The sequence below is a fragment of the Sinocyclocheilus rhinocerous genome, unplaced genomic scaffold (assembly GCF_001515625.1).
Source record: "Sinocyclocheilus rhinocerous isolate Xijiao unplaced genomic scaffold, SAMN03320098_v1.1 scaffold848, whole genome shotgun sequence".
Lineage (NCBI taxonomy): Eukaryota > Metazoa > Chordata > Actinopteri > Cypriniformes > Cyprinidae > Sinocyclocheilus > Sinocyclocheilus rhinocerous.
Window position 1 is genome coordinate 977,067 of NW_015664186.1, and position 12,971 is coordinate 990,037.

Below are 12,971 nucleotides of genomic sequence, written 5' to 3' on the forward strand. Positions count from 1 at the left end.
ATGCTTCAGGGAGCTCATATAATTACCCGTGTGCACTAGCATTGTGTGTGTGTGTGTCTGTGTGAGAGAGAATGAGAATGTAGGGTATCATAACACTGATGTAACCTTTGCCCTTTGACCTTTCCTGTGCTTTGTGTTGCAGTAGTTGCTCTCTAGCTGATCTCAAAGATATGTCAACATTTGCATGGCTCCGTCTCTGTCACAACAGGTTAAAATGAGCTCTGAGATCATGATATCCTCTCAGTGTATTTTTGGTACCTTTTATGACATCTTGTTACTTCCCTTACAAAAAAGTACCATAGTACAGTGAAGGTAATATGATGGTACTTTGATATATACCATAGTACAAACTGAAATTAATTATACTTCAAGGCAGAGTTATTATAACTTAGAATTTCATTTTATTTAGAATTTTTACATTTGTTTAGTTTTAGATTTTTTTCAGTTTTTTTAGTTACTTGTAATTATTATTGGTTATATTTTAGGGCTGCCAAAGTTAACTGGTATTTTTTTAAAATAATAATAATAAATTAGTCCCCACCAACAATACCATGGTAGTACCATGGTACATGTTCAAAAACCATGGTGGTACTGTAGTACAGTACATTTGGCTACTTTTTTGTAAGTGTTGTCAAAACGGTTTTCAAAAGACAATAAAGACAAAATGCTCTTAATTTTTTGTATAATAAACGTAAGTCTTTAAAAATGTCAAAAACACTCCTTAACTTTAAGTCTTAGCATTACTGATGGACTGTTGTGCATGTACTTCATTGAAATTGCTGGTATAATACAATGACAATTTATTATACAGATGTTCAAATGGCGTTTATCTAACACTTTTCATAATGCATGACCTGTATTGATGAAAACGTTCTCCCATAAACTATGAAATGGCCTTGGTGTTTTCAAAATGTCCAAAACATGAATGACAGATACATAATTGAAATAACACAATCCCAGCTGACATTACGTGCTGCATCTCGGAGAACAGCCGCTTTAAAGTGCTTCGGTTGTTCCCCCTCAACTGTCGAGTCTAAAACGAGAATATCATGAGAAATGCTCATCAACACGAGTTGGTGAATGGAGATTTGAAATGTCCCGCTTCTCGACCTGTAAACATTTACCCAGCAGCACTGTGATGAGAAGGACAAGCTGGGAATCATTCACTCTTCCAGTATCTCTGCCTTTTTGTCCAAGTCTAGCCTAGCTGGTTGCTGATGTCCAGGGCTTTCTGGTACACCTGGGTAACATCATCCAGATCGCCCAGTAAGGAGAAGCTGCCATTGTCTCCAGGGGAACCGGGAGGGCTGCGAACGCCCTTTCCGCTGGTCTGAAGGCCCCTGAACCCAGCCATCTGCAGCAAGTCTTCGGCCGACAGCGAGCCCCGGATGTTGGGTTTCGGAGAGGCGGGGGGGCAGGCCAAACCCCTGTTACCAAGCAGCACTGTGATGAGAAGGACAAGCTGGGAATCATTCACTCTTCCAGTATCTCTGCCTTTTTGTCCAAGTCTAGCCTAGCTGGTTGCTGATGTCCAGGGCTTTCTGGTACACCTGGGTAACATCATCCAGATCACCCAGCAAGGAGAAGCTCCCATTGTCTCCAGGGGAACCAGGAGGGCTTCGGACGCCCTTTCCACCGGGAAGGGGTGCCATGGTCTGAAGGCCCCTGAACCCAGCCATCTGCAGCAAGTCTTCGGCCGACAGCGAGCCCCGGATGTTGGGTTTCGGAGAGGCGGGAGGCCAGTCCAACCCCATGCTGGAGAGACCCTTCTCCTCGTGCAAGATGCTAGATGGCCTGCTTTGGCTCCGCGAGACAGTTGAGTCTGCCGGGACCTCCCCATGGACTCCCACGGCACTGTGTGTGGAATATTTCCCATTACGCTTCAGTATACCTTTCCTCCCGACAGTCCGTTTGGGTGGTGAGCTGTTCGGAGGCTGCACAGTGGCACCCCCTAACAGTTCGGAGGACTCGCTGTGCTCCGGCGAGGAGTAATACCCAGACTCGCGCTGCTGATTATTTTTCAGAATGCCTTTCTTGGGTAACATGGACACCATTTTGGCTGGCGAGCCACCCAGCGTGTCCTCTGGCTCTGGACTAGAGCCGGACTCGACATCTTGGTAGCAAATGGACCGTCTGAGCTCTACTTCGCACAGACTCTGGGACCGCTGGTCTCCACTGGTCGCCCGAGTCTTCAGGATGCCTTTTGGTCTCTTGAGGCCTGGCTTCTCCTCTGCAACACCCCACATCACACCATCGTTCTCCTTCATGGACTTTCTCAGGCGCCGGGCTGGAGTCAAGGCTGTATTAGTGACATTGTTAATGTTACCAGGCTCTGGGCATTGAACTTTGCCTGGACGGACCTCGGTGCGGTTCTGCCAGTCAATGAAGCGGGCCAGCATGGGCGAGCTGTTTTCCCTTTGCATTTGGCAGTTGCACACGCTGGATTTCCAGCCCCAGTTCACCCACCAGTGATTTGCAATGTCCTCAATTGTAGCCCTGCGATCTGGATTAACCATCAACATCCAGCGGATCAAACCACGAGCGTCTGAATAGGATGGAGAGATTTGAACTCGCTCAGGAAACTTTTTGGGTTCAGACGACTTTGAAATGTCAATCGAGAAGACACATACCTGATGACTGTGGTGGTTCCCTGTATTCTCCGTTGCTGATTTGGCGAATGAGTCTTTGGTGGTCTCCTCCATCGAAGGGCATTGTTCCGTAGACGAGAGTGTAGAGTAATACGCCCAACGCCCAACTGTCAACCTGTCAAAACAACCCCACACTGATAAATTTGTCCACTGGGAGATACAGTTGAAAATGGTTTATGGAATTCTTTTGTTTGTTTCAATCATAGTTTTTGTCTATGTATGTTAGTATGATTGAATTACTAACAATGTTTTTTTTAATTTATTATTAATTATATAAATGTCAATAAATAAAATACATAGTTAAATAAAATACTGTATTATACATTGACTTTTTAATATACATTTTTAATATTTTAATAATTTTAATATAAATACAATATTATCAACATGATGCTCTTTTTTGTGTATAATTTTTCATTTAATTAACGGCTTCACAGACCGGTTAACCTTTGTACTAGTTGAGTATGTGACGGTAAACGCTTGCCATCATTTAGCAATAGATTAAAAGGTTGTGTTATTTTATTTTCCTGCCTGGGCCATAAAGACAACTCCACCTATATTTATAAACATCTAATCAAGCTGTCATTGTACACCTAATGTATGAGAACAATAGGTAATCTCACATATATCTGCGCAGAGACTGCCATCATAATTCCTGCTCGTTATTTAATAATTTCTCGTGCCCGACGTCGTCTGACCCTGCTGCTCCTCTGCTGATTAGCCAAGGGTGCAGGCCAGGAATGAGGAGGTATCTAGGGGAAACAATGGCTGATTACAGCGCAGGAAGCGTCCACTCCCCAAACTCCAGACCTGTCTAACCCTGAGTAGATGTGAGGAACTCTGTGATTGTTGGCCCTGATCCCCTGATCTCTGACCAGCGAGAAGAACGCTGCCTTTCCCATGGTCTCCAGTTATGTAAGGATGATTGAGGGACCAGGAGGATCATTGTGAGTGTGTATGATTGAATGTCCAGAGGCTTTTAGCGTCTTGCATGTGTCATCGTACATTAAAAACCAGAAAAAAGTATGGGAATTTTGATATATTTCTGTGTTCCAGACAGGCTTATTGTTTGGCTATTAAATATTAGGAACCATGAAGGGGCTATAAGAATGCTTGATATCCTGAAAATAGCTTTGAGATTAGTCCTCATTCTTTTTGGCAAAGTCGTTGTTTCTCACTGGATTATGGAGGATGTTGGGCACACTGACTGACTTGGCCTGTGAAGCGATTCCTGTGTGGGGAGTGACTGAGTTTGGATGTGGAATGAGGGGTGGTCTTGCCTCCTTCAGATATGAGTTGGAAACACTTTCTCTTTCTCTTTGTTATCTCTGTTTTGTTCTCTCATCTTTTGAGACAGGAAATATGTGATTGTGTTTCCTAGCCCACATTTTTTAAAGGTGAAAAATGAAGGCCTCTTAAATGGCAATGTAGGGTTGCATAACTGGAGAATATTAGTTCATAATGTACCTCCGGGCCTCTATACGGTCGTCCATTCACAATCTCAGGGGAAGCGTAAAGCGGGCTGCCGCAGAACGTTTGAAGAAGCTTGTCCTTGTGGTAGAGGTTGGACAAACCAAAATCTGCAATCTGGAATATGAAACCAAGTCAGAAAAGGCTGATATTGAGTAACAAATCACTAGAGGAAAATCGTAACATACCTTAATGTTACCGTTGTCATCCAGGAGAATGTTTTCCAGCTTGAGATCTCGGTGTACTACTCCGTTCTGTAAGACATCATCAAAATCATTGTTTTTAGATCAACTTTTTTCTCATAGGCATCAGAAAAAAATAGCTGCCAGCTATGTTTGTCATATATGATGTCCTACAAAACTCTGTAATGAACAATAAATACATTATGAACTTCTTAGTCTCTTGCTATTCTTTGAAGACAGCAATATTTTATGAAAGGGAAAAGTGACATTTCCCTTCATCCCGTATAAGAACCCGACCGTCAAATGGCCTGATCTGTGTATCTCCTCCCTTCTTTCTGGGACGACCTCCTTGGAATCCCCCAGCTGAGTTGATGACATCATCATCCCAGCTGTACAGAAACAAAGGCCAAGCCCAGGCTGAATTCCCCCAGGGCGTTTCATTTTCCAGCTGACACGGCCCCGGGTACCGGCTGACCTTTTGTACTGATCTAGGAACGACATCTTCTGCATTAATCCTACACTTAATCTTTATAAAACTAGAAAAATATGCTCTAAAATGTGAAATAAAAGAGAAAACAATGAAGAAATACGTGCTGGATCAATGTGAAAGGCCAATTTGAAGTATATCACGCTTGGAAAGTGGGAAAAATTGGAGATGAGGAGGGGTTTGGCATCAGGACAGAAGAACACAGCTGCTCTCTGGCTCCACAACCTTTCGCATCGAGACATTCTTGGAAGTTTAGTTTATCCCTCTCATATCATGTCAAGTCCTCCTTCATTCAGTAAATTATTTTATTTACTCTATAGAGAACTCATGTGCGACTGCACGTGAACATTCCACAGATGTCAGTTGTTTAGTTCGAGAGGCTTTAAGGTACGAGACGCTGTGCTATAATGTAACTGTAGTCATGGTTAAAGTCTAAGTACCTTAGCTACATAAGGTTAAAGGCAAGAAATGCAGTAGAGGATATATTTACAATATTCCTGCTGAAAACCAGCTAGTTTGCCGGCTTTAGCTGGTTAAAGTTAGCCCCCAAACCTGCCCAAACTGGTCTGGCTAGGGTGGCCAGGTTGATCTGAAAAGAGCAAAAAATCCTCTAAAACCAGCCAAAGCTTAGACCAACAAAGACCAGCAAACCAGCTTTGGCGGGTTTTTTTTTCTAAACTAGTTGTTTTGTTATTTCTTTTTTTTTTCTATAATACAGAAAACCTTTGTCTTCATTTTTTCACCTAGTTTGACCTTTATGACTTTTATTTTTTAATGGAACACACACACACACACACAAAAAGTTATTTAGAAGAATGTTTCAACTGTTTTTGCTTATATAATGAAAGTCAATGGGGTCCAAAATGCCACCTTTCATTGTATGGACCACAAAACCCACAATTTTCAGAATATCATCTTTTGTGTTTCCCAGTAGAAAGGTCATACCGGTTTGGAATGACATGAAGGTCAGCAAATTAGTTTTTAATTTGCCTCACCACATGGCTCCACCGGTTCCACCCTCACCTTGTGGCAGTAATGAACAGCAGAGACGATCTGTCTGAAGAAGTGCCTGGTCTCCCTTTCGCTGAGCCTTCGGCGCTCGCTCATGTAATCGTACAGCTCACCCTTACTGGCATATTCCATCACGATCACAATCTTATCCTTATTCTCGAACACTGCAAATAGAAGCAAGTACAACAGCGGTTGATTAGATTACTCAACATCATTGCATTATAGGCATTTGCATGTTAAAGAGATGGCGCATGGAAATGAAAACAGCATATTTCCATTATGTCCCGCTCTCTAGATTAAGCTCTCTGTCATTGACTGTTAACAGTTTGGCTCGAGCTTTTGTTGGGCCGTTGCCAGTATGTAGGAGTCAAAATCGCCAGCGAGTCTGGCTTTAGTTAGTGTCATGGCGATTAGGAGCTGTCTTTGCAAGCGAGACCACAACTGCTAACAGGTGTTAAGTGCAGAGAGGAAGTGAGATTTGGTGTACGTGATCTTGGATGGTAAATATTCCCGTTCTAAGAAAAGGTATGTGTTTTGCATAACACGGTTTTCTTAGTAGCAGCTCTTAGATTAATAGCCATCATTTAAACCAATCAGAGAAGTGTTTATCTTGCCAATCTTGATGGAAAAAATAGAACCTCAACAAATCTTTGTTTTTATTTGGCAGGGGAGTGAAGCTGTTGCTCCATTCAGATCCTCCTTCACCTTCTGCTGATACAGTAGGAGCATCTCCATAGCGACTCTTCATTGTTTACTGCCCAAAGGCTGGTTGTCACAGTGATGGTCAGTGGACCAAATAGACAATGAAGAATCCCTCTGATCAGGTGGGTTTCCTTTGGCTCTCTTGGTGTCACTTTCAACAACATGTGTATTTGTACACCTGCTAAATGTCTAGGACTATCCCGGCTTGCTGGAATAACCTTCGAAAACCAGTTAAGTTCATGTTCAAGACATTGAACCAGATCTGAAACCAGCGCTAGAAGCTAGCACTGAGTAATTACCTCTCTCGGCTAATCCGTATTAGACACAGGAGACTGAACGCTACATTTTGGCACCGACTCTCAGACCGATCCAGGGTCAGTAATAATGGCCCCTGGCTGAGAGCGCGGCGTGAGTCCACAGCCGTGGCGTCTCTCTCTGTGAGCATGGAGATAAAGCAGCTTTGTCAAGTCTTTGTTTTGAGTATCGCGTTCAAGGCACGCTGCGCTCGGGGCCTAATTTGATGGGTTTTTGATTTATGTTCTGAGAGGCGTGGGACATTTCAAACATGCTGATTGCTGCAGGACTGTAATGATTTCAATGCATTCGCTTCATCTCCATTAGAGAGTTTACACCCCCAACAACATTTGCCTGATCAACACCCTTGGGCTAACAGGGTGCGGTCAGATCGCATAAATAAAACATGAGGGCAACTGATCTAAAGATGATTGGATGTTGAGAAAAACCACACTGGGCAGCAAAGGGTGTGGAGTTTACACATGTTGAGAAACAAAGTGAAGGGGGTTTGTAGACTTTTGATGTGTACTCGGTTTCTGAATACATGAAGTGGAGTTGTGGTGTCTCAGTGAGAGTGTTTTAAGACTAGCGGTGAGAAAAAGACCTACCTTCGTATATAGAGATGATGTGTGGATGGCGGAGAGAAGACATGATCTCGATCTCTCTGCGAATATGCACCATGTCTTGGTCATCTTTAATCTTTTCCTTTCGGATGGATTTAATCGCCACCTGAAAACCAACAAACAAGTAAAATCAACTATGAAGCACATTAGCGTTTAGGCAAACTAATATTAATGATTCTTTTGACTGGAGTAACTAGAAAATATTGATGGATTCCTGGTTTAGTAGCTCAATTTTTCAGTTTGATTGAGTAGTATTGATGAAAATTAGGGTCAAAAGTTGCAAAAACTCTGATTGATGATATTTTTGTTCCAGTGGCATCCTGGCTCAGGGGGTCATAGATCATAGAAACAGAAGAGCCTATTCCCTTTTATGGTGTCAAGGAGTTCACAGGAAAGTACTTCCTGTCTTAGGCGGTCAGGTGACCCACAAATTTGCTGAACTAACCAATCTAGTAGTAGAGGCACTCTTTTTATTTAACCTGCAGAGCAGTTTATTATAGTTGGTTTCAACATGGACTCACTAGGGTTATAATAGTTAACTAAAACTATTACATGAATTAAAATAAAATATAACAAAACTTAAACTTATTTTATTTCAGCTAGTTGCTAAGGCAACATTTCTCATTTCATTTAGTTTAACTTTTATGTGCTTTTTCATTTAGTACTAAAATAAACTAAAATCTACATAGACCTATGTAAAAATGTATAAAAACAAAAAAATTATAAGCGAATTATAAATATGAAATAAATTGAATTCAAAATATTAACAAAAACTATAATAGTGTTTCTTTTATAATAAAATATACATTATTTTTCACAATAAATTATGGACTAAACAACATAGTATCTTCAAAATAGTGTGATAAAATACAATAAATGTAATTAAAATGAATAATATAATATTGTACGGTGATAATATGCTTTAATTTAACTACGTATATAGTCATTTAAAAGATGCATAAATCATATAAATTATTTTATTCCTTATAGAAAGCATAGAATTTATTTCAGTACTTTTATTCTTTGGAAGTTCTGGAGAGAGATGTTTTTTTGGTAAGCTAAGGGAGTCTAGATCGGGAATTAGTGGCTTAACCTTGAGCAAAAATGGGTTTCTGTGAAGGTGAATGGCTTTTTCGGGAGAAGGCGCACCACAGAAGTTATTTTTAAATGTCCCATTTACCAGCTCCCAAACAGGCTCTATCACAGAGATGTGTCAGTGCTCAAAGGCCTGCTTTCAAAGAACCTCTTTTTTCATTTTTACATATTTACCTTTTTTTAGATAATGCAATGTTATCTCAAGCATAAACTGTTTTAGCTGGTAAATTAATTGTATTTACTCTATATCTTAAAGTCTTATCCTTTATATGCGTGCTGAGGATGCTGAGAAGATTTCTGCCTGGCTAAATCTGAGTGGTCATGAGGAGGAATTAAAGTTGCAGGAAGTTTGCAGCCTGTTCCTCCACTGACTCATAAAACACGCAGGAGGGGAAGTGGTGCTGACAGAGCTGACTTCCTGTCCACCCCGTTCAGTTCACAACCCCGATATACTGCCAACCCACGCCTTTTAGGGGCAAAATTGTGTTCCTGCAAATGCATTGTTTTACTGTCTGAGGACATCTACAATGCATGCATTGCATGTTACAGCCTTATCAGTGACTTATGTAATACTCATAGTACAGAGCTTGTGATAAATGTGTTTAAAGGGGTCATATGATGCGATTTAAATTTTTCCTTTCTCTTTGTAGTGATACAAGCTCTTGGTGCATAAAGAAGATCTGTAAAGTTGCAAGCCTTATAATCTCAAATCCAAAGAGATATTCTTTATAAAAGTTAAGAGTCAGCCACGCCTACCTAAAACGGCTCATTCTAACACGCCCCCACATGTCTACGTCACGATGTGGGAAGATTTGCATAACGCTGACCCCTTTAACTCGCCACTTGGATATGATCTGTCTGATTAGAGTCTGGTGTTTGTGACTAGGATGGTGGAAGGTTTTAAAAAGGCTGTAAGACAGAGCCAGAACATACGTGTGTGTGTGTGTGTGTTTAGAGCCACTTTAGGAACTCAATGTGATATGATCCTCTCAAATTTGACCCTAATTACAGTGAAAGCATAAACGCATTAAAATTGCATTGCAGCAGATAGGCACGCAGGTGATTTTTTTGACCTCGCTGAAGGAAGCACATATGGTTGAGTGGTATTGTTACCCAGCCTGTGGCTACAGATCATTAAGCCAACCTGTGTTTGATGCCTTTGCCAGCTGGCTGTAGGCTTTGTTCTTCTCTAACCCCTGGCTAAAACTGAAGCCTTCTTATTGTCTCCTAGACATAGACCAGCCCATTGTCTGAGCCTCACACAACAGCTGTGTTGTTTTACCAGTCCGTTGTTTAAGGGGGAAAAGGGAGCACCTTTACTTACCGGAGCACTCGTGCGGAACGAAGTTTTGGAAAAAAGCGTCATAGAAAGTTGAACACAATGAAGGAGCAAAAAAAGAAAGCCTGTTGTCACATTTGTTGTTTCTTTCCAACTTCCTCTGCCTTTACCATCTTTCTATGTCTCCTGACGTATACTATGCCAGTGTCCTTTCAATAAAAAAACGTTTTAACTTTTTTTTTTTTACTTGACCCTCGGTTTTTTTTCTTTTCTTTTTTTAAATGAGCCAGTCCATAAACACTAAAATACTGTTTCTATAGTATAGCCATAAGATGTAAACAATATGCATGTGAAAAGTATTTTAGTGTGGAAAAAATGCTTCTAATATCCAATTTTACTTTGTTGTCAAGACAATGTCTTTAAAGAAGCACATGCAAAGAGTCAAAATAATTGTTCTGGTTCAGTTCATCCCATAATGTTATGAATTATTTCCTTTGCTACTAGCGTGAGTCATGCATTCCTAGATTCAGCCATCGGTCCATTCAGACAATAGACTGCGACTCCAAAATTGATCAGTTTGTGCATGATACTTTATCATCTGCCCCCGTCCACAATGTCTACCTGTCTTTTTTTTATCACCGAACCCCCATTAAGTTCAAAAAGCAAATGACTGAAGCTCACTCACAAATGTGTTTGCAGGAAAAGTTTTCAAAATGTATATGCTGGAACATTCTTTGCTGCTGCCAAAGTCATCACCATACAAACACTTGAGTTTATCTGCACCCTTCAGATTTAGCATTGGTCATTGACACTGAAAACACAACTAGTTGTGTTGGTCTCCACATAACCACACTGTCTAATGTTTCTGTCTAGTCGGACGGTGCAAATTCAGAGGAAACGCTCTTAAGTGGTTCCATTATTAGGTTACCAAGTCCCGGACGTGACTCTAAGAGCATCCTGCACTCAAGCAGCTGTTGACATAAGGCCACATTTTTCGCCCACAGCTCTGACCCACTAGGTCCATATCTGCCCCACTCAAGAAGCAGATCTGTCTTGGGATTAATGCACTGACCTAGTTCCAAAACAGAAGTGGTTTATCCTAGTTTTTCTCACTTGCTCTACAGATGTCATGCATTTCTTAGCGATGGTGGTGAATCCAGAGTAATACGTAAAGGAGCTTAGGTTACTTGCAACATAAACATACCTATCGTGCTTTGAAACCTTTGACCTGCTCAACTCCTATATGACCTAAATGAGCTGACCCCTGTCACTGAGGAACGGAAGACAGCACTTGCCCTGTGAAATTGTGCATGTAATGATGGTCATTAAGGGCGCATTTACTTTCACCAATGTTTCAAAGGAATGTTTAATTATGTCAACTGATAGCAAGTGAAACACACACAATATCTCCCATATGAAAGGATAATCACAAATGAGATCTCTCTAATATCTCTGTTCAATCCCATAGGACAATGAGACGAAGCAGAAACATTCTCGTCTTCTGCTTCTCCATGATCACTCTTAAAAATAAAGGTTCTCTGTTGACATTGATGGTTCCACGAAGAACCTTTAACATCCATGGAACCTGTCCATTTCACAAAAGGTTCTTAATAGTGAAAAGGTTCTTATTAACATGTTCTTCATACTAAAAAAAGGTTCTTCTGTGGCATCACTGTGAAAACCCCCATTTGGAACCTTTATTTCTAAGAGTGATGGGAAAAAAGACCACATTTTCAAGACTTCAATTTGACAAGATGCAAAACTCATTTAATTCTTCCAAAACCAAATTAACTGGTTCATGCAACCCATTTGCATTTTATAGCTCTGTATTTTCATGTCTGTTTATCTCAAAGAATTTTAGAGTAGGAGAAACATCTGACTATCTTAGAACTTAATAAGATCTCTTGAGGTTTGAAAGAGCTATATTTGAGTCATTTCATGTTGGTAAACTCACCACTCGTCCAGTGTGCCTCTCTATGGCTTTCTTCACTTTTCCATATGTTCCTTTCCCGAGCGTCTCGAACAGCTCGTAGCGGTGCTTCAGGTTGTGTTTGTGGTGATGTTTCTTCACGCTGGACCCTCTCCGTACACCGAGAGAGGCTAGCATCTCTCCTCCGGGATAGTCCACCGGTAGAGGCTCACTTTCATTCGCTCCGTTATTCCCTAACTGGGATGATTCCGTCTCCATGGTTTCCTCAGCGATGTGTCCAGATGCTCGATAAATCTTAAGATCGGCTCTCAGCAGTTATAGAAAGTCACAGATATCCCACACTCGGTGTTTAGTCGTTATTTAAGCTTATGAATGGGGTCTGGGTTTTGTAGGGGGCGTCTAAGAAGAGCGACCCCGTCACTCATTCATCGGTGAAGTGCTCGTCTCGCCTCTGGCAGCTCAAATATGCGCCAGCGGACTCCATGCTTTACCCGTCCATCCCACTACCGGCGCGGGTTCCTCCTCCCCTCCTCTTCGGCTGCAAAATGAATATTTCCAACATTTTATTATGCAAACAAGCTTTATGTTGCCCCTTAAAATGAAGGGAATTTATATTAATATTAATAAGTGAATCCCTGCATTCATTCTTTCAAGTATATTTACCGCATGCTGTTGGATCACAGGTATATATATATATATATATATATATATATATATAATAAAAAAAATATTATAAATAAAAAATAATAAATCTCTCTCTCTCTCTCTCTCTCTCCTAATGGAATAATGGCATAATAGCGTCATGGAGAACACTTAATTGTATTTGATTAGGTTTGGTCAGTGCTTTCCCTTCATCACTCTCTCTTAATTATTCTTCAATTTAATGTGTTTTATTGGCATGACTAGTAACTGTACATTTCTAGGACTAAAGCATTTCCAGTTGCATGTAATATGTGTTTTGCAGCAATTAATAGTTCAACAAAATAATTACAATATAACAATAATTAAAAATATTGACTGAACTGAGTAATGAGCAACAGTATTGCTCATCTCAGTATTAAAAAAGCTTGATATGATTGACATAAAAGTATTTAGGTAGGCTACTTTAAGTATTTAAGCGCTGAAGTACAAAAACAGACAACAGAAAATAAGGTGAAGTGGAAAAAAAAGTAAACAAATATTATTTGCATTTTTTCTACAAAATGTTATGTAAGCTTCAATAAAATAAAATAATAATAATAATAATATCA

General features: G+C 40.6%; 1 protein-coding gene across 1 annotated transcript; it reads right to left on the minus strand.

Moving 5' to 3' along the window:
- Window positions 1–1,457: 1,457 nt before the first annotated feature.
- Window positions 1,458–12,192, minus strand: nuak1a (NUAK family, SNF1-like kinase, 1a). Its single transcript, XM_016540579.1, has 7 exons — window positions 11,746–12,192; window positions 7,403–7,523; window positions 5,811–5,962; window positions 4,307–4,372; window positions 4,116–4,235; window positions 2,631–2,763; window positions 1,458–2,545 (listed from the first exon to the last, which is right to left on the minus strand). The coding sequence occupies exons 1-7, from the start codon at window positions 11,977–11,979 to the stop codon at window positions 1,509–1,511; spliced, it is 1,863 nt and encodes a 620-aa protein (XP_016396065.1). The 5' UTR covers window positions 11,980–12,192; the 3' UTR covers window positions 1,458–1,508.
- Window positions 12,193–12,971: the final 779 nt, after the last annotated feature.